The sequence below is a fragment of the Pipistrellus kuhlii genome, unplaced genomic scaffold (assembly GCF_014108245.1).
Source record: "Pipistrellus kuhlii isolate mPipKuh1 unplaced genomic scaffold, mPipKuh1.p scaffold_m20_p_12, whole genome shotgun sequence".
Taxonomy (NCBI): domain Eukaryota; kingdom Metazoa; phylum Chordata; class Mammalia; order Chiroptera; family Vespertilionidae; genus Pipistrellus; species Pipistrellus kuhlii.
The window spans coordinates 18,627,920-18,653,635 of record NW_023425427.1 but is presented as its reverse complement, the minus strand read 5'-3'; the positions used below and the strand labels follow the sequence as shown (position 1 = coordinate 18,653,635).

Here is a 25,716-nt window from a genome sequence, read left to right as displayed (position 1 = left end):
AAGAACCACATGATTTCACTCATATGTGGGATATAAAACTAAAACTCATGGACACAGACAACAGTGTGGTGATTATCAGAGGAAAGGGGCCTAATATATAGTTTGGGTGATGAGCACACAGTATACTATATAGATCTTGTATCTTAGAAATGTACACTTAACCCTGTATGATCCTAATAGCCAATATCATCCCAATACATTTAATAAAAATTTAAGAAAAGATAAATAGTGGCACTAAAACATTGCTCCCTTTTTACAGGATGGAGTCCTCGTGGATGAATTCGGATTGCCACAAATCCCTGCTTCATAGACTTGCATCGCTCAAGTACATCTTGTAAAATAAATACATATTCTGGGACTAGGAAATACTTATCTTTCCAAATTTACCATGACAGATTATGGCTTCTTTACTTTCTTTGAAGGAAAAGTTAATTACATTACTCTTTTTTTTTTTCCGTTAAGAGACTCAACATTTGGGGGATGCTTTCTTTGTACTACATTTTTATTCCTTTTCTCTTAGGAAAGACTAACTTACTTAAAAGTATCAATGGGCATGTATGATTTCATTCCTTAATAATTTGAAATAAAATCAAGGAAATGGGACTCTTTAGATTTTATGATAGTTTAACTCCATAATCTCAAATTGACCTGATAAAATTGATAAGGCAGATGGGATTTCTGGAACTGTTAATATTATGATTCAAAATCATTTTCTATTGTGGTATTATAGGTTGGTTAAAGTGATGGCTTTTTTTGAAGAGTATTGTTATGTCTTGTGAGTAAACCATTACTGTGTCCAATATTGGAATGGAATTATTGCTATGTCATGAGTGGATGGTTTTATTCTATGGTTCCCTCAGTATTACAGCCTGACTTGTAATCAGTAATGAATATTTCTTGATATTTAATGTATAGGACATTTATTTATACTCAATAAATATTTTTCAAAAGGATATAACTTTAATAATATCATTTCCGCCTGAAACTTCCACTGTAGAAACCACAAATTGAATGTAATTTTAATGTTGCTTGGCCAGTGTTGCTCAGTGGTTGAGCATGGACCTATGCACCAAGAGGTCATTGGCTCGATTCCTGGTCAGGGCACATGTCCAGGTTACGGGTTCAGTCTCTGACAGGGGACATGCATGGAGCACCTGATAAATATTGATAGTTCTTTCTCATCCATGTTTCTATCTCTTTCCCTTCCTCTCTCTAAAAGTCAATTTCAAAAATTTAATATAATTTTAATTTCAATTCAGCCTAAAAACTCCACTATAGAAATCGATTTTACCCGGTGGCATTGTGGTATTGAGGAAAGATTGAGGAACAATCCAGGCTTGGGCCATGGGTCTGCTATGTAATAACTACTAGTAGCCCTCCTCGCTTCTATTTCCTTAGTAAAATTATGCTTACCTCACAAGGCTTTTGTGAGGAATAATGGAGATAATTGTCATTAGTACTTTGTTAACTGCAACAGGCTATTTTCACATAAGGGTTTATTTACAATAAAAAAGCAGGGGCTTTTTTCTTTTCTTGGGAGTGCTATGGCAAGTCCAACTACCTCCATACCCCCGTACTCGCTGGCCGCAGGCCAGATGGGACTTGGTGGAAAATTGCACTGGTCAGCCACCACCAGTGCACACGTAAGTCCTAATAAACTCATCTCTTTCACAGCCAGTCATCCAGTTTATTTATTTGGAATCCACAAACAATATTCTAAGGTTTTTTTCAGACCTCAGTTTTTTGCATAAAATAGGAAAGGCAGAGTAAATGTTTGTTTACTTCCATTTATTTACAAGTTTGGAAAATAATGAATAGGTTTCCTAGTGTACCAGTAATAAATTATTGCCTTTCAGTTCCAAATTTACCTTTTTGCCTGCTCTGTGAAATGGATTTGAGCCTTTTAAATATTTATCCCTTGCCTGCTTTCAGGTATTAAGCTTTATCAGTAGAGGGCACCAGAGAGATATTGCAGGCAAAAAGGGGTTTGTTTCCTGTTTCTATTATAGTTAGGCTTCTGTGTTCTGGGCAGTTTCTTCGCTGTCTGGCTCCTGTAAGGCATATGGCTTCTCCAGCAGCTGGCTTTTTCAGAGTAGGGTAGCTAGCAGCCAGAAACTTCTTCTGGCATCTCCCTCAGGTGGTTTGTAGTGGAGTGTCTCTTGTGATACACCTCTCTGTAAAAGGCTCTTCCCAACATCCCACAAGGTAGATTTATGGCAACCTCTTTAAAAAAATAACACACACATACACACGCGTGCGCGCGCGTGTGCGTGCGCGCGCAAATACTAGAGACCTGGTGCATGAAATTCGTGCACTGGGGGGATGAGGGGTCCTTCAGCCCGGCCTGCCCCCGTTTGCAGTCTGGGAGTCCTCAGGAGATGTCTGACTGATGGCTTAGGGCCTGAGGGAGCAGGCCTAAGCTGTCAGTCAGACATCCTTCGCGCTGCTATGGAGGTGGGAGAGGCTCCTGGCACTATTGCTGCACTCACCAGCCATGAGCCCAATTTCTGGCTGAGCGGCACTCCCCCTGTGGGAGCGCACTGACCACCAGGGGGCAGCTCCTGCATTGAACATCTGCCCCCTGGTAGTCAGTGTGCATCATAGTGACCGGTTGTCCCACCATTTGGTTGATTTGCATATTAGCCTTTTATTATATAGGATATATGTATATATGTATATAGATGTATATATATATATATACATATATTCTATATACATATATGTATGTATGTAGAGAGGGAGAAAGAGAGAGAAACATCAATGATGAGAGGGAGTCATTAATTACTGCTTCCTGCACACCCCCTACTGGGGATCAAGCCTACAACCCAGGCATGTGCCCTGACCTAGAATCAAACCTTGTCCTCCTGGTTCATAAGTCAATGCTCAACCACTGAGCCACCCTGGCCTGGCAGGTTTCTGGCAACTTCTGCCAGGACAGCACCGCAGTGGCTTCCTGCCACCTAGTGAGCCAAAGGAACATCTCTAACAAGGTCTGCACCTCAATTCTGGGGAGATCTTCATTGGATACTATCTCAATCAACCTTAGAGGTAGTGGCTATTCCTTATATTGCTACTCCTATATTCTTTTAGAGTTCTCTTTTGATTCTTTTATTTAGTTAGTTAATTCTCACCCAGGGAATATTTTTTCATTGATTTTTAGAGAGAATGGAAGGGATGGAAGAAAGAGAGTGGGGAACATCAATGTGAGAGACATATTGATTGGTTGCTTTCCACATACATGCACACATGCATCCCAATTGGGGTTGGGATCAAACCTGCAACTCAGATTTGTGCCCTTGACTGGGAATTGAACTTACAACCTTTTGGTGTGCGGGCCACTGAGCCACATCAGCTCTTTTGATTATTAGCCAATCCTTATTACTCCAATCCCCTGTTATAGTTAATATGTCCTTAAACAATTCCTCTCCTGTTCAAATTACTGTATAGTTCTCTCCTGAACGGACCCAGACTGACAAAACTAGTAATTTCTAAAGATGACAACAGGTTTGTTTGATGAATTGATATGTCAAAATTAAGGACAAAATTAATAGACTTAATGGAAGATGAAAATTGAAATGTCTAAGACTGACAAGGAATTGGTATCTATACAAGAAACCAACAGCAAGAAAATAGAGCAATGAGCAATGGATATGAATAAGCAATTTAAAAAGAGGAAACAAATGTCATTAAGAAATGTCAGGCTCATTAGTAATTAGAAACAAAATAGGAAAATGGGCAATGGATATAAATAAGGAATTTAAAAAGAGGAAACATAAATGCCATTAAGAAATGTGAGGCTCAGTAATCAGAAACAAAATAATGAGAGCCCATCGCACCTATTGTTTGGAAAAAATTTGGAAACTGCATAAGGGTTATATCTGAAATATACTTCAGATCTTTCCTTTTTTCTCTCCACATTTACTGTCACTCTAGTCAAGGCCACCATCACATTCTGCATTTGCATAATACAAAAATGTAACTGGTCTACTTCTATACTTGCTTCCCCTAGAAGCAAGAGAATCCGTAGGTGTAACTGCTTAGAGCCTTTCAATAACTTCCTATTGCTCTTAGAATAAAATCCATCAGCATGGCCTGTGGGTGATCTGCACTATCTCCTTAAGCACCTCTACAATTTCATACTGTGTCCCTCTCTTTGCTCACTATTCTCCAGCAAATATTTTAATACCTTGAAGACTTCAAGCTCTTTCCTTCCTTCCTCATAGATTTTGCATATGCTGTTCCCTCTGAGTCTTCACATAGTTTTCTTCTTCTCATCCTTTGTTCTCCTGAAAGAATCCTGGCTACATTTTTCTCTTTTTTTTCTTTTTATTGATTTATTGATTTTAAGAGGGAGAGGGAAACATCAATTTTTGTTTTTCCACTTATTTATGCATTCATTGGTTGATTTTTATATGAGCCCTGACTGGAGATGGAATCCTCAACCTTGGCATATCAGGATGACACTCTAACAACTGAGCTACCCGACCACTGCTGGGCACATTTTTCTGAAACAGATCCTAGTAAGTCTCTATTACTATTACTCTGCTAGTTTCTTTCATAACAACAACACAATTTGTAATTATTTTACAAATGTTTAATTTGTAAATATAAATTACTTAGTTTTTGCCCAACCAGTGTGGTTCAGTGGTTGGCCCAAGAATAAGAAGTCGCTGATTCACATTAAAATTTACTTTTTAGAGAAACAGTGTTTGACACTGTCCTGCACTAGAGAGTGAGAGGCGTAGCAGATCTACCTAATACAAAGTCACAAACCCAAGCAGGCAGCTAAACTGAGGAGACCAAGAAACAACCTCCAAATGAAAAAACAAGAGAATTCTCCAGAAGAAGAGATATGAAATAGAGATAAGAAATTTATCTGAAACAGAGTAATGATAGTAAAGATGTTCAAAAGCATGAAAAAAGGTATAGTAACTATGAAAACAAATAGACATAGCACAAATGAACACACTGGAAAGAATACACAGCAGATTAGGGGAAGCTGAGGATCCAATCAGTGAATTAGAAGACAGGTAGAAAGAATATAGGGTTTTGTTTTTTTAAATATATTTTACTGATTTTTTTTACAGAGAGGAAGGGAAAGGAATAGAGTTAGAAACATTGATGAGAGAGAAACATCAATCAGCTACCTCCTGCACACTCCCCACTGGGGATATGCGCTCAACCAAGGTACATGGCCTTGACCAGAATCAAACCTGGGACCCTTGAGTTGGCAGGTCAATGCTCTATCCACTGGGCCAAACCAGTTAGGGTGAATATAGGGTTTTTAATATTGCATTCATAAGCTGTACACTAGGTTTGTTTGGGTAACAACATTAATAATGTTATTTTCATTATCTTCCAAGTATTTGGATGATTAAATATAGGGGTGGGCAAATAATTATTAATAAATAATAATACAAGAATAGGGTGGGAACCTGGTGGAGGGGGGAAGAAACAAGGAACCTGTGTAATAATATGAACAATAAAGATTGATTAAAAAATAATAATAATAATACAAGAATAAACTCTGTTTTGTGTACTCACACCTATAAAGCTAATTTTTTTTTAACTTTTTATCTCCCCTACTAGACAATGCATTTCATGAGGGCAGGAACCATGTTTATATTTTTTCACCATTTACCTCCAGCACTTTAAGCGATGCCTGACTGAGACAGAGTATGCATTAAAATGTGTGTGAATGAATGAATCTATTTCCTATTCTTATCAAAGCCTGGGCCAGTGAATTACTTTACAAATGTAGATACTTAACCCTTAAATGTTGTGTTATATTTCTTAATGCAACAACAAAACAAACACTCCACACATTCACTTTTTAAAATATTTTATACTTTAAAAACTATCAGTGCCTACAAACTTTCTCCCTCATATCTCTCGTATTTGTTGTCATCTGCCCAGTCAAGTTCACCATTTCCAACAAGTGGCTTATCGTTTTCTGATTTGTAAGAGCTTTTTGTATATTATCCATTGTTTTGCAGACCATTTGTCCCAAGACTGCCTTTTGACCACTTAATTTTCTTTTTCACATATATATATGTATATATATATATAGTCAATACAAAATAAATACATATACATATTTATTTATTTTGTATTGACTTCAGAGAGGAAAGGAGAGGGAGAAACAGAAACATCAATGCGAGAGAATCATTGATTGGCTGCCTCCAGCACGCCCCACACAGGGAATTCAGCCCATAATCCGGGCAACACAAAGGAGCATGGAACCGTGGGTCCACGCTCAACCACTGAGCCAGGCCAGCTGAGCAGTTTTGTGTTTTGTAACCCGAACTACTGTAGGTGATGTCCGAACTGACTTCAGAAGACCAAGGGAAATTGGTCGGGTGGGAGAGCAAGAGGGCAGAGTAGCAGGTGAGCTCAGTGAAAGCTTGACGAAAACGACGATTACACAAGTGCCCGCGCCTCCGCCCCACACCCGCGTTCCTTGCAAGCTGTAGTCACTAGTCTCCTCCTTCCGCCCCGAGCGTGGCGCAACTGTCTGACGTCATGATTGCGCCACACAGTTTACTCTGGCCGCGCAAACTCTGTGGCGCGTCCACCCGGCGCGCAGGGGCGGACGTTCTCTCAGCGCCGGAAGTCGAGGGCACGTGACCGGGTGACAGCACTCGCTGGACTGCAGGGCTCGCTTTAGGTGTTGCGGCACGCACGGGATGGCGGAGGCTCCTCCTGTCTCAGGTACTGCTCTGGTCCGTGTAAGAAGTGGACCCTTCTCTAGTTGCGCAGGTTTGGTCAGTGACGAGTCCTAGGGCTTCGGCCATTCATATCGCGAGAGTGGCGCCTACTAGGGTTGGGGATAGTGGCTCGGAAGGGCCAAGACGCGCGCGCGCGTCGTGCTGACGGAGACCTCGACCATCCTGGACGAGGTTGCGAAATCCGGCCTCTGGTTATCCAAGGGAGAGCGGGTTTGTCCCAGAGCCCAGCGAGTATGGATGTGGGTGTCCCGTACCCCCCGGGGCAGCAGCTGATCTCCGATTAGCGGGCGTCGGTGTCTGGCGGGCTCTCGACGCCTGGTGGCTTTGCACGCTGTGCCGAAGGTGTATTCGCGCGTCCCGGTGCAGCGGCGGGGGCGCGCGCTGAACACCTGTGGTTTCCAGTCTCGGCCTTCTTCGAACTCTCAGTGTGGCTGAGTCATTTTCTTCACCCGTCAGTGGGGAATCATGTAGTTAATGCTTGTGAAGGCCCCCGCCCTGTACTGTACCTGCTCCATAATTGTTAGCTCACTTCCTCTCCCGGAGTCCCCTCTGTGTACAGAGACAGCCTCATTTGGCCATGAATGTAACATCCATTTCCATTTTCTTCAGAGTGTACCTTAGGTCTTTGTTTTGCAAACTTTTGGACAGTCACCGAAAAGAAACCTTAAACTTAGAGACCTCAGTGCACACATACGTAAATTTTAAAACAGAATCAAAAATTTCTGGAAGCAGGGGCTTTCCTTACTTTCTCAATACATCATTTTCTGTTTCTTTTGAAGAATTTCTTGTCACAACCCACTACATTGATTTGGTTTCAGGCCTCACTCTTTCTGGAAAAAACAAAACAAAACAAAAAAAACGGCAGCAATTTGCAACATGAAATTTGTAAACAATCATTGATTTGAATCTTAGTTCTGCTATCTATAACCAGCTGTTAGGGTACTAAGAAGAGTATATATGTATTTGTGTACTGGATGGCAGATAAAATGTATGTATTATTGTGGATCTTGGTCAGAAAGTTGGAGAACACACAGCATTGGTATACCTCATTCCTGATTTGGGTATTAAGTCATCTTGGTGGGTGGGAACCTTTCATGCTGGTGTTTATTATCCTGCCACCCATTCTCTTCCCGTCTCCTCTAAAGTGGATCCAATAATCTCAGGCTCACTTCTGGTGTACATTTCAGTGTTTGAAGAAGAATGGGATGGGATTAGTTGTGAGTCATAGTTTTGGCCAACAAAACTCCCCATCTACTGAGAGACAAAGTCCATATTGCAAAGATCTCTCCACTCCTTATTTGCCTGAGCTTGCTTTTGCCCTCGTTTCTATTCCATGTTCTTATTTCAACTTGATCTCTAACCCACACCTCCATCCCCACTCAAGATTTCGTTCTTTTGCCTGTCTCTGTCCTCAGACAGCAGCCCAGTCCGGGGGGCTGTCTTTCTGCCCATGTGCGGACTCTTATGCCAGCTTTGTCTCTGGGCTTTATAATCTACAGTTTACTCTGCTCCACCCACCCATGGACACCTACAGCGCTGCCATGTGATCTTGAATGTAGGATCCCACTTGCACGATAGCAATGCCTTGGTATGAGACATACCATTTACTGAGTAACTTCCAGCAAATAGTGTGGGGGAAAGGGTGTTTCAGATCTGTGTGTCTCAGGTCCAGTTTCCTGACTCATGTGCCCTTTCCCCTTTCTTGTGTCTCTTAAGGCTTTTTCTGAGAGCTTTGCCTACTAGATCATGTCTAGTGGAGCACATTCTGTATATGAATAGGTACTGTCCTGTTTAGAATATCCAGTAGTTGCATCAACTCCCTACTGCTTAACATGAAACACCCTTTTTCCATCCTTTACCAGGTTATTTACTGACCCTTTTTTGCTTCTTTAAGCGGGAAAGGACTACATAATACCGACTTGGTCTGATCTAGACATTCCCACCTTCTCTGCCAGTTTCTGAATTTGTCTAATCCTTTCACCATTTTGTAAGGCTCTCTACCCCATCCCAAGAATCCTGCCTATATGAAAGCTTTCAGAACAAATTCTAGGTTGAGTGAGAGATTACCCTATGACCTTTTTGATCTTGTTCACTACTTTTGTGTATGTTTCTATGGTACCAGCTGCCCAGCCTCTGACTGTAGTATGGTGATAGTGAAAGAGCATGGACTCCAGAACCATAGAGCCTGGGGTGGAATTCTAAATCTGCTTTAGAAAACTCTTGTGGCCTTGGGCACGTTACTTATTCTTTCTCTGTAGCTGATTTCTCATCAGGAATGTGAGGGAAGATTAAATGAGCTAACACATGCAAAATGCTTAAAATAGTGCCTGGCACCTGTTAAGTACCTAACCCGATTATTATTAAACCAAAAGCCCCCAGGCTGTGAACTGCGCCCATCTGTGGTTGGGTCTGTATGTCTCAGATAGCCTATAATCCCAACAGCAATAATAAAGCACCATTTTAACCACCTTATACAAGTTATTAATTTGTATTACTCTTCATAGCAATTCTTTGATGTAGGAATTATTATTATCTCCATTACATATAAAAACTGGTGTTACAAAACTTTCATAAAGACAATAAGTAAACCCTCGGCTCTTTGGCCCTATAAATTCATAGTATATTTTATATGCTACATATAGTTCTCACTTGGCTACTAATTAGTTTTGTATCCTGAGGCAAATCATTTTGTCTTTGTGCTTCAGACAAAATGAGACTAAGTTGACTATATAAAGAAGCATTTGGGGGGAATAAATGTATAGGGCATATGTTTAATTTTTGAGACTTTGGAATTCTGAACTATATTATAAAGCTTATGTATGGAACAGATAATAGATATTCCTGGGGGGGAAGAGATGAAAACTAATGTACTTACTATGCTAAGTACTATCTATATGAAATCGTATTTAAATTTCATAATAACCCTTTAAAATAGTATTATCATCTTTTGTCATGGGTGAGGATGCTAGGCAAAAAGCAATCAAGTGATATATCTAAGCTCGTAGCATAAGTTGGAGGGCCAGACCTCAAACTGATTTTGGCTGATTCCTAAGCCTGTTTACTTGATATTGCACAATGCTACATTGGAGTTTCAAAAGATCACATGGAACCTGCAACTGATGTCTCATCTCTGAACTATTTGCTGACTTAAAATTCTTTGAGAAAGTAAATGCATGTATAGATAATGCCTGATGGCCAGGTGAGCAGTTTTACTTAGCAACTCGCAGTGCTGGCTATTGGTGAAGCTACTGGACATGCAATGATCAGTCTTCTGCAACACCTTGAACCCAACACCTTCACAGGAAACACGTTTTACTAAAAGCCCGTTTTATACGAAGTCCTTAGGAAAATAACTTTTAGATATGGCTTTCAGTCTGATGAGTTTCATGGTCAACTGACTAATATCCTGGCATGTCTGTTTCTTGTGTCCTAGGTACTTTTAAATTCAATACGGATGCTTCTGAGTTCATTCCTCAGGAGAGGAAAAAATCTGGTCTACACTGTGGGAGTCAAAGAAGACTAGATTCTAATAGGATTGGTAGAAGGAATTGCAGTTCACCACCTCCGTGTCACCTTTCCAGGCAAATCCCTTATGATGACATCTCTGCTGTTCATCAGTACAGTTACCATCCTTCAGGAAGCAAGCCTAAGAGTCAACAGCTTCCTTTCCAATCCTCTGCTTCTAATAAATCACTCAAGAACCTTCAGAATCAACCTGTACAGAAATTGAGGAGTGAAAAGCAGCATATCAGAGTCAAGAGAGTACAGAGTGTAACTGACCAGACCTCAGATGTATCTGGCTTAGAAAATGTGGCCAGATCAGAGAGTGGGACAAAGCTCAGAGAACACAGCCCTGCTGAAAGTGAGAAGGAAATTGTTGGTGCAGATCCCAGGGGAGCAAAACCAAAAAAAGCAGCCCAGTTTGTCTATAGCTATGGTAGAGGGCCGAAAGTCAAGGGGAAGCTCAAAGCTGAGTGGGGTAACAGAATGACACCCAAACCCGAGGATGCCGGGTCTGAAAATATCAAACCTGTGGGGGCTATCCACCCTGACTCTTCAGATACATCCGTTAGAAAAGGAGTACCGGATGGGTCTGGGGCCAGACGCAATGAACAGAGAAGACACTCACAGAAGAGGCCTCCCTGGGAAGTGGAGGGGGCGAGGCCACGTCCAGGCAGGAATCCGCCGAAACAGGAGGGTCAACGACATACAAGCGCAGGCGCCAGAAACAGCATGGCCCCCATTCTAAAGGACAACCTTACCGAACGACCAGCAAAGTCTGCCTGCAACAACGGGAACTTGGCAGTTGTCAACAAGTCTTCCAGAAGGATTGACCCAGAGAAATGTGCCATAAGGAGGCAGGATCCTCTCCCCCGAGGCAAACAGAACCCCGTGCTAAAGAATGTGGAAACTCACACAGGTAAATCTACCTGGATGGGTAGGAAATGTTTTGTTTTTCTGATTTTAAGGTTTGTTTTTAAAAATATATATTTTATTGATTTTTTTTTTTTACAGAGAGGAAGGGAGAGGGATAGAGAGTTAGAAACGTCAATCAGCTGCCTTCTGCACACCTCCTACTGGGTATGTGCCCGCAATCAAGGCACATGCCCATGACCAGAATCGAACTTGGGACCCTTGAATCTGCAGGCCAATGCTCTATCCACTGAGCCAAACCAGTTAGGGCTGATTTTAAGTTTTTGAATAGGTAATATATTCACACAGTTTAGAAGTCAAAAAGTATAAAAAGGTACACAGGTGGCGCAGTTAGTTAGAGCATCATCCCATACACAAAGAGGTGTGGGGTTCAATTCCCAGTCAGGGCACATACCAAGGTTGTGGGTTTGATTCCCAGTCAAGGTGTGTATGAGTGGCAACTGATTTATGTTTCTCTCTCTCTCTCTCTCTCTCTCTCTCTCTCTCTCTCTCTCTCTCTCTCTCTCTCTCTCTCTCTCTCATCAATTTAAAAAAACAACACAACAAAACAGCCTGACCTGTGTGGCTCAGTGGTTGAGTGCCTACCTACGAACCAGAAGGTCATGGTTCGATTCCATTCATGGCACATGCCCCAGTTGTGGGCTCAATCCCCAGTGGGGAATATGCGTGAGGCAGCTAATCAATGATTCTCTGTCATCGTTTCTGTCTCTGTCTTCCTCTTCCTTCCTTTCTGAAATCAATAAAAATATATTAAATATTTTAAAAACACAAAAAAATCTATATCCTCAGGTGAGGATTAAAAAAAAAAGAACACAGTGAAAAGTCTCTTTCTGTCCTTGTTCATCATCTGTCTGGATTCTGCCACCACCACCTCCTCTCCCCAGTAGGTAACTATTTACTTAGTTTTTATGTCATAAGCAAATACAAATAAGGAATTTTTTCTTAAATAAGGAATTTTGTAAGGATTTTGAAAAATGCATATATGGATGGTATAGATATTTAGTAGCAAGAATTTTTTTTACTTTATTTTTATTAAATTTTGTAATAAAAATACAGATCTTCTTTATACAGTCCAAGACAGAATGAGTAATCAAAAGTTATTTTTTTTATCATAAACTAAATAACTGATAATGAATACTGACAGAAGACTACACAATGTACCATAATATTATAAAATGTAGCAACTGATTCTTCTGTGTTCTCTTTTCTTTTGCATGGGTGAATATTTCTTTATTGCTTTTAAAAATTTTTAAATTTAATTTTATTGTTGACAGTATTATAGATGTCCTCCAATTTTCCTCCCTTTTCCCCCTCTTTTCAGCCCCTGCCCCACCCCACCAGGCCTTAACCACACTATTGTCTGTATCCATTGGTTATGTATATATGTATATAAGTTCTCTGGTTAATCTCTTCCTTTCCATCCTCCCTATCCCTATTTGTGATATGTCAGTCTGATTCATGCCTTCATGCCTCTGGACCTACTTTGTTCGTCATTGCAAGATTTTTTTGGATTATGAAAGCACAAATAGAAGATGGTAATATCTCCATTACCTCTCCTGGTTCCAGCCTGCATCATCTTTTGTCTGCTCATCTGCAAGTGTTCCTAACAAATCTTGCATCTCCAGTTTCTCTCAGTTCATCTGTTATACTAGGATCAGAGAGTGATCTTTCTAAAACATATTGAATTGTGTCACTACTACCATCCCGCCCCCTTTTGTTCACTTTTTTTCATCACCTATATTTTTTTGGCTTCTGCCTTACCCAACAACCCCATTTTCTGCTGCCCATCGCATTTTACTCTCTGGACTCTATATCTTTTTATCTTTGCATGATGTTGCATGTTTTGGCTCTCTAGAATGTCCACCACCCAGCTCATTAGTGAATTCTTAACTCATTTTTCAAAAGCTAGTTTAGTCACATTTCCAGGAAACCTTTTCTCACCTTTACAGATAAACATTTTTCAGCCCTGTGGTATGTCTTTCCCTTACATCTACATGCTTTATTATAGCAATTACACTGAAAACCATCATTTGTTTATGTGTCAGTGCTCTTCACTTATTTATAAGCTTCTTAGAAGCAGATATATCTTTCTCTTTTTTTTTTTTTATAGATTTCAGAGAGGAAGGGAGAGGGGGAGAGAGAAACCTCAATGGTGAGAGAGAATCATTGATTGGCTGCCTCCTGCACGCCCCTATTGGGGATCCAGCTCACAACCCCGGGCATGTTCCCTGACTGGAAATCAAACCCATGACCTCCTGGTTCATAGGTTGATGCTCAATCACTGACATGCTGGCCTGGCGAGACTGTATTTTTCTTGACTGTTAGAAAGTTCTTCCTTATTATAAATACTTTCTATTCCCTGGTTCAAGTTCTAGCCTTTGAGCCACACAGCAACTAGTCTCTCTTCTCAGAGTTCCTCTCCCCCTCATTGCAAATCAGCTTCTTGTAATATTTGAAGACACTTCTCATTTTGCCCTGAGGATACATTTCACCTAGACCAAATAGCTTTATGGACCTTCACAGTTCTGGTCTCCCTCCAGTTTAATGTGACATACAGCCTAACGCGTGAAGCCACCCCCTGCCTGAGTCTATAGTTCTTTTAGTTCTAATTTGCTTCACCAGGTAGTCATTATTGGGACCTTGATTTGTTTGTGAAGCCAAGCAGTGTTATACCAGAGTTGCTTCTGAATTTGTAAGGCTGGTTAATGGTCTCCTATCTATATACATTAAAGGCTAATAATGCAAAGTGTCCCTGTGGGAGTTTGGGAGTTCGATTGCTCGCTATGACATGCCCTGACCACCAGGGGGCAGTGCGGAATGAAGGAAGGCCCTGGCCAGCAGCCAGAAGGCCCCATCAGCCCTAATCAGCCGCAGGCCTGGCCTAGGGACCCTACCTATGCGTGAATTTCATGCACTGGGCCTCTAGTTTCATAATGAATTATCACAAATGTAGTGGCTTAAGATACCACAAATTTATTATGTCGCAGTTTCTGTGGATCAGGAGTCTGGGTCCAGGTAGCTGAGTTCTTCATTCAGTCTCACAGAACTGAAACTTGGCTGGGGATGCAGCCTCATCTGAGGTGTAGGGCCCTCATTCATGCTCACTGGTTGTTGGTAGGATTTAGTTCCGTGTGTGTAGGACTGAGGTCCCCATTTTCTTGCTGGCTATTGGAACACTCTCAGCTCCTAGAGGCCACCTGCAACTCTGTACCACATGGGCCCTCTCCACAACTTGGTAGTTTACTTCTTTAAGGCCTATAGGAAAGCATCTGCTATAGATTCTTCAACCCTCTCTGATGTCTGTCTCTGATCTCTAGACTATTTTAAAAGGGCTCTCCTGATTGGATCAGCCCACCATACTCAAGGGGTGGAGATTATACAGAAAATGCATACCCCAGGGTGGGAGTCTTGGAGGCCATCTTAGGGTTCTGCCTAACAAATCTTTCTTGGCCTCACATCCCTACATTTTCTTGAGCACACTGTTCATATTTATTGAGTAAATATTGTGTGCCAAGCATTTCTAGATACTGGAACTACAATGCTAATGCGACTTACATTCTGATAGGGAAGACAAGCAGAAAGCACTTACATTTTTAAAATATATATATATTTTATTGATTTTTCACAGAGAGGAAGAGAGAGGGATAGTGAGTTAGAAACATTGATGAGAGAAAATCATTGATCAGCTGCCTCCTGCATACCCCCCACTGGGGATATGCCCGCAACCAGAATCGAACCTGGGACCTTCCAGTCTGCAGGCCGACGCTCTATCCACTGAGCCAAACCGGTTTCGGCAGCACTTAAATTTTTAATTTGTCAGGTAGGTGATAAGCTAAAAAGAAATATAAAACAGGTTAAGAGGACAGGATAACAGGGGCACTAGTATAGAAAAATTTGGTCTCTTTGATGAGACATTTGAAGAGAGACCAGAGGGAAGTGAAGGAGTGCACCCTGAGGCTCTTTGGAGAAGAGCATTCTAGACAGAGGCAGATACAGGTTTAGCCTGGGGTGGGAGGGCAGGATCGGGAGCAGTGAAGGTAGTGGGGAAGCAATTAGGAGGAGATCAGAGAAATCACACGAGCTGGATTATGTGAGGCTCTTCGATCTGGTTCTGAGTAAGAAGATGAGAAGCAACTGGAAGGTTTTAGGAAAAGGGCTGGCATGATCTTCCTAACATTCTAAAATGAGCCTTCAGCCTGCTGTGTGGAGATTGGGCTTTAAGGAAGCAAAGGGACAAGTTAGGAGTCTGTTGAAGGAATGCGGGTAGTTGATGGAGACAGACTAAACCATTCTTCTACCTTTGTTTTAAAATCCTTCTTTCATTGAACCTAATGCCACGTTACCTTGTAACTACATCACCTGCCATATCTTATTTATTAGTCTCCAGATCTCCCAACCCTCATTTATTAATGCTTCTAGCTACATCTTTTCTTTACCTCAGTGGTTCTCAAAGTGTAATTCCAGACTAGCAGCCATTAGCAACACCTGGGGACTTGTTAGAAAAGCGTATTCTTGGGCCTTTTCTCAGATTTACTAAGCAAATTCTGGGGCCCAGCACTTTTACCTTTTAACAAGCTCCCAGGAGATTCTAAGGCATGATCAAATCTGGGAACTAATTTACCATATATCTTTCTGTTATTCTGAGTAACTTTAGTGATCATATGCATTGTGTCATCTTCAAATTCTTTGATATCGTTAACCACAGGGACTTGGACCTTCATTTCATTTCCATACCGACTACCGGGGAAATAATCTTGGAAATGCCTCATCTCTGAATTATTAAAGTCTGTGTTCCACTCTCTGACCATAGATTCCTGTCCTGGCTCCCTCAGTTTCTTCCACCCGTTACCATTTTTGCCAGCCTCCTACCCCTCTGCATTCCCTCTCTAGGCGGGACTAACCATAGGTCATTTGAAGTATCCTTCTGCCAAGCTGTTCGGTAGAATCACATCCCTGGATTGATGGTGCAATCTCTCTTTCCTCCTCCTGGGTAACAGAATGCTGTTCCAGGAGATTACATAATAGTACAGATTTGGCACTGCTGCAATTAATTTGCCTTCTCAGGGAAGCCTCTCTGATCACTTTGTTTAAAACCATACTTCCCCCACTGTTAGCATTCCCATTCCTCCTTTCCTGGTTTATTTTCCTCCATAGCAACTTATCACTATTTGATGATGCTACATGTTTTCATAATTTATTCATTTATTGTCTACTTTCCCCCCACTAGGTGATAAGCTTCATAGGGCAGAAGGTCTGTTTTCTTCACAAATATCCTAAGTGTCTAGTGTGCCTGACACAGTAGGTTTTAGTAATTAAAAAAAAAAAAAATGCTTTTATTGATTTTAGATTGAAAGGAGAGAGAAAAAAACACATCAGTATGAGAAACATCAATCGGTTGCCTCCCGTAAACACCCTGATCAGGAATCGAACCTTGGGCATGAGCCCTGACAGGGAATTGAACTGGCAGACTTTTTGTGAATGGGACGATGTTCAGTCAACTGGGCCACACTGGCCAGGGCCTAATAGATATTTTTTGAATAGCAGTCTCCTACATCATTTGGCTTTCAGCACTGCCTATATTCTCTTGTACGACTTTGGTCAGCTGTCCTTCCTTTTCATCTAAGACTACTCCAGATTTTTTCCTCTTATATTTTCTTCCATCAATTTTTTTCGGATTTACTATCCCACATTCTCAAGCTGAAGATCTTCCCAAGTCTGTTCTACCCGCCACAAGAAAAACTTATCCTGTTATATGACCTCCCAGTAGTGATTCCTATCCTTCCATTATAGTCAAATCAAGAGTCATTTGCCTTCCCCCCGCCTTTTCCCTATTTTGATTAACTTCTCATTCCTCTGCCATCATTACCACGTGACTCAAAGCTGCTGGTAAGGTCATGAATGGTTTCCTATTTGCCACATCCAGTGGAAAGATGTATTTCAGTCCTTATTATGCTGAACTTCCCTTTGAATTTGATGCAAAGATGGAGCATTTTTATTTTTATTTTTTAAATATATTTTATTGATTTTCCACAGAGAGGAAGGGAGAGGCATAGAGAGTTAGAAACATCGATGAGAGAGAAACATCAATCAGCTGCCTCCTGCACACCTCCTACTGGGGATGTGCCCACAACCGAGGTATATGCCCTTGACCGGAATCAAACCTGGGACCTTTCAGTCTGCAGGCTGACACTCTATCCACTGAGCCAAACCAGTTTCGGCAAGATGGAGTATTTTTACTTATTTATTTTTAAAATATATTTTATTGATTTTTTACAGAGAGGAAGAGAGAGGGATAGAGAGTTAGAAACATTGGTGAGAAAGAATCATAGATCAGATGCCTCCTGCAAACCCCCTACCAGGGATGTGCCCGCAACCAAGGTACATGCCCTTGACCGGAATCGAACCTGGGACCCTTCAGTCCACAGGCCGACGCTCTATCCACTGAGCCAAACCGGTTTCAGCAAGATGGAGTATTTTTTTTTTAAATGTAACTTCTGAGTAATATATAATTAAAAAGTAACTTCCTTGACTCATTTGTTCCTTCATTCAGTCATCTGACAAATATTTATTGAGCACCTGGTATATGTCAGAAACTGGAAATACTACAGTGAGTAAGGCAGACAAGGCAGTGTCCCTGCCTCACAGAGCACACAGTCCTGAGGTGTTAGTATTTTTTGTTATTAAATCGGACAAAGTAATCTTAGGAGAGCTAATACAGAGGATTAAAATGAGCTTCTGGGTCATATAGGAATGAATTTTAATTTTGGCTTTTTAATTTCTAGTTTTGTACCTTGCATAAGTGATTTAACCACTTTGAGCCTTAGTTTCTTCGTCTATAAAAACAATGCTCATATTTTATATTTGTTAAGAGAATTAAATAATATGTGTAAAGTGCGTTAGCACAGCATTGGGTTGGGTAATTTAAGGTTATTTTATTCTTATAACCTATTTAGACTTAAAAACAAATAAAATAACCTGAAATACTAGTAATGCCTAAAGTATGAACTAAATATATATATATATATATATTTATACACTCATCTCTGAGAGCACCTGACTATATTTGGGATAGAAAGACTTTGCTGAGATTGTATTTGAGGAAAAAGTCTGGAAGTAGGTAAAGATTTTGAGGAATCTGGAAGGAGTCTTATAATGCCATCATGGCGAGCTTCTGGAGCCAGGGCTGTTTCTTTCTGTCTAGTAGCCCTATCACAAGTATGCTTGTGATAGGAACTAAGCATATCTTTATTGAGAGAATAGAAAAAGAAAAAGAAAAAAGACTTTCAGGGCAAGAACCATCTTACCACCATGGATTGGAAGCTATCCAGGCTTCAGTTTCTTGCAGTTGGCCATTCACTAGCCCCACCCTCTCCTGAATCCATGGATCTGGTAGATTCAGAGCATCCCACTTTAAGTAGGACAAGGCAGGGCCATACAGTGTGCTGGTCCCATGGATGCTCAAGTTGTGTGGTGAGGGGCATTGCTGGATAGTCTCTTAGGAATGTTTCCTCAATTGTGGGAATTCCCATCTGAATGTCTACTCCCTAAATCTTCTACCTCAGCATATTCCTGCCTCTTGGCCTGCCTGTGAACAGATTCAGACATCCCTTAAAACCCTTGTGTTTGGGTTCTTTCTGATGCTTTGCTGATCCTTGGTTGACTAATGTAAGGATTGGTTTTCTATGTTTGAGTTTATCTGTTTTGTTTTTTAAACAGGTTCTCTAGTTGAACAACTAACTACAGAAAAGTATGAGTGCATGGTGTGCTGTGAATTGGTTCGCGTCACGGCCCCTGTGTGGAGTTGTCAGAGCTGTTACCACGTGTTTCATTTGAGCTGCATAAAAAAATGGGCAAGGTCTCCAGCATCTCAAGCAGGTCAGTTATTTCTCTCTTCTTCTTCTTCTTCTTTTTTTTTTTTTTTAATTTTCCCCTCCCTCCCTCGCTTGCTCCCTCCCCTGGCCTTATTTCTCTCTTCTGAGTGGTTATTCTCACCCATTTGATATATTCAGTTTTTAAAATGTTATTTAATTCTTCTTGAATATTTTATCTGCAGGGAGAATATGTTGTCTCAGTCACGTATTTCAGATGGCCAGTATTAAGCTGTAGATCTCAAACCAGCTAAACAAAACAGTGTTAAAATATATTTAAGGTAAAATAAAATCAGTCACGTCTACTGAAATGGTGGTTTTTATCCAAATAGCAACTATAGAAAACATTTCTTATTTAGTTGGCTTTAGAAAATTTATAGAAACCCACTATTTAATTCATAGTTGGAATATTGAAAGTTGTTTTGCCTTTAACAAATCTGCTCCGTAGTATTTTGTGTGCTTTTCTCAAAGGATACTAGTACTTATGAGTAATGCAAATGTTAATAACATGCTTTCTGAATTGTGGCTCTTTTTCTAATTTAAGATATCTGGACTTTCATGCATGTACTCAAAATATATTATCCTTTTCTTTTTTTTCAAGCCAACATTCAGATAATGGTTATCTTGACATTAGAAATACTGTAATAGGCCTTGGCCAGGTTACTCAGTTCATTGGAGCTTCATCCCAATATGTTAATGGTTGTGGGTTCAAACTCCAGTCAGGGCACGTATTACAATAGAAGCAACCGATGAATGCATGAATAAGTGGAACAACAAATCAATGTTTCTCTCTCCCTCTCTCTCTTTCCTTTCCCCCTTCTCTTTCTCTCTAAAATAACTTTTAACAAAATGAGAAATAGAACATTATCACTACAAAAAGAAATGAAAATGATGTGATGAGATGGAGGTATTAACTAACAATATTGTGGTAATCATATTGCAGTATGTAATATATTAAAGCAACATGTTGTACACCTTAAACTTACATAATGTATGTCATTTAAATAAAGAACAAAATGGATATCCACTTGATGTATCTAAAGTCCTTATAAATATAAGCCTAAATACAGTATTTAAGAAAAGCATTCAGAATTGTGATTTTGTTTCTTTAGTGTCTAAATCCTTACATGGGAATTACCATCACTGCTTCAATGTTATGGCTTATTATAGGTTTAATTTTTTTTAAATGTGTGCTTTTTAAAGGAAATTATTTTTGTTTCCCCCCCCTTTTTCTTGGCAGATGGCCAGAGTGGTTGGAGGTGCCCTGCCTGTCAGAACGTTTCTGCACATGTTCCCAATACCTACACTTGTTTCTGTGGTAAGTTTTTTTTGCATACATTGAAGTCTTTTCCACTTCATTCATTGTACTTCAGTTCCCAGCCCAGGAGAGGTGTTCTGTTAGGCATGTTTTAGAAGTTACTTGTAAGAATTCAAAGGTACAGTGGCCTACTAGACATCATATACATGTTGTCTGTCAGACAGAGTCACAGATCTTTATGCCCTGACAGACTATTCTGTAGAAAAGGGTCTTTACATCATGTCCTCCAGGCTCATGCTGTTTCCAAGTTGTAGTGCAGTTCTCCTTGGTCTTCACTTTAGATCAGAGCTGATCATATGGCAAAGGCAGGTATAGACATGGGCTTCTCAACTTCTAGCTCTAACAACTTTGATATTACAGATTTGAGCAGCACAAGGAAAGTAATATTGAAGTATACTTTATTTTAACCCAAGGAGTCAGTTATTGATGTTTATAATAGAGAGATTTTCTGTAGACCAGCATTACTATCCTTGTGCCCTCCCTCTTTATGGAATACTCTTCCTGTGTTTTTTTTTAAATTATTATTATTATTTTTTTTTAATAAGTCTTTTTTTTTAAAATATATTTTATTGATTTTGTACAGAGAGGAAGGGAGAGAGATAGAGAGTTAGAAACATCGATGAGAGAGTGTCATCGATCAGCTACCTCTTGCACACCCCTTACTGGGGATATGCCCGCAACCAAGGAACATGCCCTTGACCGGAATCGAACCCGGGACCCTTCAGTCCCCAAGCCGACGCTCTATCCATTGAGCCAAACCGGTCCTGGCTCTTCCTGTTTTTAAATAGCTCAGTTCGCCCTGGCCAGTGTTCAATGGTTAGAGTGTCGGCCTATGCACCCAAGAGTCTCAGATTCAATTTCATGTACCTGGATTGCAGGTGTAATCCCTGCCCAGTCACTCAGATGGGGCACATGAAGGAAATAACCAGTTGATGTGTCTCCTTCCCTCTCTCTCTCCTTCTTCCTCTTCTTCCCTCCTTCCCTCCCTCCCTCCTTCCCTCCTTTCTTTCTTCCCTCCTTCTCTTTTCCACTAAAAAACAAAGTGTGACTCTAGGGTAGGGGTGGGGAACCTTTTTTCTGCCAAGGCCATTTGGATATTTATAACATCATTCATGGGCCATACAAAATGATCAGTTTAAAAAACAGCCTGTTATATTTGGTCAAACATTTTATTAACTCACCCCCTAATGCCTTGGTAGGGCCAGACCAAATGATTTCTTGAGCCTTATATGGCCCGAGGGCCAGACATTCCCCACCCCTGCTCTAGGGCAAGGAGGAGTCCTGTGCCTCAGTTTTACTCTTCTTGTCTCTGTGCTCAGTTGACAGAGGATGCTTACTAAACATTTGCAGTGACATTAATTATAAAAATATAAACCCTTCATGCCTACTTTATAGCTTTAAAATAGAGGACTTATCTTCTTTCCGTCTCTTACTACTTCTCTCCACCCCCCATTGCTCTCTTCCCTTATTCCATTTTTACAATAAAAATATATATATTTTATTAATTTCTTACACAGAGAAAGGGGGAGGGATAGAGAGCTAGAAACATCGATCAGCTGCCTTCTGCATACCCCCCACTGGGGATGTGCCCACAACCAAGGTACATGCCCCTGACTGGAATTTCATTTTTTGACCCTTATAGCAGATATTCCCATATCAATTCAAGGGCCTATTTGTAGGAGGCTTATTTTGTAGGTGTTGTTCTTGGATTAAATGTGTCCATTAGTCAAAGGGGCATTTTTATAAGTAAAAATAACCTTATATTTATCATTTCCAGGTAATCTACCATTTAAGATTTATCATATTCAGTAAAGCTTTTGATTAATAGCATTATATTCAACATTTTATTTTAGAATGTAGGATAATGTGTTTACTGAAGTAATGAAAACCATATTGATGTTCCATGCTGTCTAGCTATGTTGTGTTATTTCATTAAAATCTGGGATGCATTTGAAGTTTTTACCATTTGACTATCTGATCTGATATGTTTTAGGCAAGGTAAAGAATCCTGAATGGAGCAGAAATGAAATTCCACATAGTTGTGGTGAAGTTTGTAGAAAGAAACAGCCTGGACAGGACTGCCCACATTCCTGTAATCTGTAAGTTGGAATACTAGACCCCTGGGGATTCTTGTTGGACACATTTTGCTCATGGATTTGAGTATACATATCTGGTTAGCATGAAACAGGATGGGGTAAAGGGCAATATACTATCATTTACTGAACACTTATCCTGTAAAAGTTAACTCATTGAATCCTTCAAATAGCCCAGTGATGTATATAGATATTTGTCGTCTCCATTTTACCCATGAGGCTCAGAAAGGCCACGTGTCTTGCCAAAGGTCACATGCTAGGACATGATGGAGCTGGTCTTTCCAAAGCCAGTGTTCCTCTCACTATATTACTCTGCTGGCTTCTAAGATGAAATATCCCTGATACACAGATAAACTGATATCCAGGTCAAAGAGAGAATACAGGACTGAGTTCTGTTTGGGAAAAAGTAATTGTGAAGGATTCTGTTGGTCAGTATATTTAGGATGTGAATTTCTTCCCTCCAATAAGCAGAGAGCTTTAGAACATATTCAGTCTAAAGCAGTGGTCGGCAAACTGCGGCTCGTGAGCCACATGCAGCTCTTTGGCCTCCTGAGTGTGGCTCTTCCACAAAATACCACAACCTGGGCGAGTCTATTTTGAAGAAGTGGAATTAAAAGAAGTTTAAGTTTAAAAAATTTGGGACTCAAAAGAAATTCCAATCATTGTACTGTTAATATTTGGCTCAGTTGACTAATGAGTTTACTGACCACTGGTCTAAAGAATAAGATAAATGTATTGATACATAATAAACAGTTAATCAGTTACAAATGCATTTTCTACAAGGGGTGTGTGCAAGAGGCAACCAATCGATGTATCTCTCTCACATTAATGTTTTCTTCTGTCTCTCCCTTTCCTTCCCACTCTCTAAAAATCAATGGGGAAATATCCTCAGGTGAGGATTAACCAAAAAAGAAAGGAAGAAATATCGATGACATAGAAACATCAACATCAATTGGCTGCCCCTGCTGGGACTTGAGCCCAAAATCCAGGCATGTGCCCTGAATGGGAATTGAACCAACCACCTAGTGATTGGGTCGATTCTCTCCCACTGGGCCATACCGGCAGAGTTTTGGTCTCTTCATGTCATAGCTCCTATAAAAAGCAGAGTTTTGATCTCTTTATGTCATAGCTCCTATAAAAAGCCTTCTATTCAGAGGTCCAATTCTGACCAGTAACATATTGCTAAGCCCAGTTCTTTCCATGAGTCCCTTTCCCCTTTGTTTTCTCCCTGTGTTCACAGCATGCCTCCCCTTCATGTCAACTTTTCCCATCATTAGCCCATTGTCTGGCTATTATTTCACTAGCTGATGAGAAAATGTCTGTACTTCTCATGGACTTAATAAATTTGAGCTCTATTATGGTGCTCATGTTCTAAAAGACTCCATTGGCCATCGTGCCATCCAACTGAATGGCAAGCAATTTTTATCCCTGCACACTGCACTAAGTGGGCCAAGACCATATTTGGAAATGTCATCTCTGACTATCAGACCCAAATAAAACAAGTATTTTAACTTGGGTTTTACTTTTCTGGCTAAATATTCTAAGATGATAATGCTGTCAATTCTTTTTATATAAAAACGTTGTTGTCTTTGTTTAAATTTAATTAACTTTAGACAAATACGAAAACATTTCAGAGTAGATGCATTTGTTGCCATATTACAATGGGAGCCAGCTGGGGCTGCTTTGTTCAGATTTGGTTTATATATGATTTATTTATCCATGTTTTTCTTTTTTAGGCTCTGCCATCCTGGACCTTGCCCACCCTGTCCCGCCTTTATGACTAAAACATGTGAATGTGGACGAACCAGGTAAAGTTAGAATTGTACTCTAAAGAAGACTTATTTTTCTTCATTGATGATTTCAGTGTGAATCTCTAAAATAAAAATTAGTAGGTAGATGTAAATAGTACTTATTTATTACCATTAGTAAATAAATGTAGGCATAAATAGTACTTTTCTCTAAATAGTAGCTTTTTTTTTGCTGCCTCGATCCTGATTTGCAATCTTATAAATGATTAAGAAGTTCTATGCACAGTGAGATTACTTATTGAAAAGCCAAAGTGACAGCCCAGCTGGCTTGACTCAGTGATTGAGCATTGACCTATGAACTTGGAGGTCCTGGTTCAATTCTTGGTCAGGGCACATGCCCAGGTTTCGGGCTCGATCCTCAGTAGGGAGTGTGCATGAAGTGGCTGATTAATGATTCTCTTTCATCATTGATGTTTCTATCTCTCCCTCTCCATTCCCCTCTGAAATCAATAAAAATACTTTTTTTTTCTTTCTTTTTTATTTTTTATTTAAGAAAAGCCAACCTGACAGGGACTTATTTTTCTTAACTTCCCTTCTGGGTGAAAGAACCAGAATTGAACCAAGGCTTTTTTAGGTTTAGAAGGCAGGAACTGTTTACCTGTGGCTAGCACAGTACCTAGCATCTAGGAGGGTTTTTGTTTGTTTGTTTGTTTGTTTTTAATATATTTTATTGATTTTTTACAGAGAGGAAGAGAGAGGGATAGAGAGCTAGAAACATCGATGAGAGAGAAACATCGACCAGCTGCCTCCTGCACATCCCCTACCAGGGATGTGCCCGCAACCAAGGTACATGCCCTTGACTGGAATCGAACCTGGGACCCTTCAGTCCACAGGCCGACACTCTATCCACTGAGCCAAACCGGTTTCGGCTCATCTAGGAGGTTTTCAGTGAATATTGTTGAATGAAATAAGTGACCCCAGAGCCTCTCCTTTTTCATTACAGTATAATTTCTGCAAGGATCACAGATAACTGTGGAATGTCTCTGAGGCCCAGAAAGACCATAAAATCATTTCTAAATCACTTGACGAAATGGCATCAGGCAGATTTTCAATAATAAGCATAGTTTAATGTTTATTAAACTTAAGAGGGTAACAGTATTGCCTGAGAGTCACATTCAAGAGATCTGGACCAGAAAGACTAGGTCGTATCTGGGCTCTGCCACTAACTAGTTGTTGACCTGGGTAAGTTGCTTTGTCTCATTGAGCCTTATTCTCACTATAGAGATTATAGTGTTTTCCTCAAGGGGTTGATGTTAGCTATGATGCTGAGCACTGGCAACTGATCGTCTTAAATCCATAACAGTGACTTTTTAGAACAAAATGTGTACTTGAAATAGGAGTAGGGGTTAGGATAAAACTTTCCATGTAGGAGAATAGACTCCAAGTTCTAAACCATTAAACTGGAAAGAGACCTGAAGACAATTGTCCGAAAGCCCTGGCTTCAAGTCCTTTGCTATCTGATAACTC

At 40.4% G+C, this 25,716-nt stretch overlaps 2 protein-coding genes and 1 long non-coding RNA gene across 9 annotated transcripts in view; 2 read left to right on the top strand and 1 right to left on the bottom strand.

Moving 5' to 3' along the window:
- The window catches only part of CHMP5 (charged multivesicular body protein 5), a 9,897-nt gene extending 9,536 nt beyond the window's left edge, over positions 1-361 (top strand). Inside the window, exon 8 of the mRNA XM_036433574.2 lies at positions 260-361. Within this exon, the coding sequence (XP_036289467.1) occupies positions 260-310 (51 nt within the window). The 3' untranslated portion in view covers positions 311-361. The remainder of the gene's footprint in view (positions 1-259) is intronic.
- LOC123652131 overlaps positions 1-25,716 on the bottom strand; it is a 25,959-nt gene extending 243 nt beyond the window's left edge. Inside the window, exons 1-2 of the long non-coding RNA XR_006741266.1 lie at positions 25,643-25,716; positions 13,558-13,561 (exon numbers count right to left, since the gene is read on the bottom strand). This is a non-coding gene — a long non-coding RNA (uncharacterized LOC123652131). The remainder of the gene's footprint in view (positions 1-13,557; positions 13,562-25,642) is intronic.
- The window catches only part of NFX1 (nuclear transcription factor, X-box binding 1), a 72,428-nt gene continuing 52,881 nt past the window's right edge, over positions 6,170-25,716 (top strand). For 2 of the 7 annotated variants that reach the window (XM_036433558.2, XM_036433556.2), the window contains exons 1-6: positions 6,176-6,711; positions 10,162-11,148; positions 18,879-19,037; positions 20,271-20,348; positions 22,342-22,447; positions 24,178-24,249. In XM_036433558.2, coding sequence (XP_036289451.1) covers positions 6,687-6,711; positions 10,162-11,148; positions 18,879-19,037; positions 20,271-20,348; positions 22,342-22,447; positions 24,178-24,249 — 1,427 coding nt within the window. In that variant the 5' untranslated portion in view covers positions 6,176-6,686. Of the gene's footprint in view, positions 6,712-10,161; positions 11,149-18,878; positions 19,038-20,270; positions 20,349-22,341; positions 22,448-24,177; positions 24,250-25,716 lie in introns of all 7 variants that reach the window. The other 5 variants (XR_006741265.1, XM_036433561.2, XM_036433560.2 and 2 more) reach the window with 5 other exon arrangements.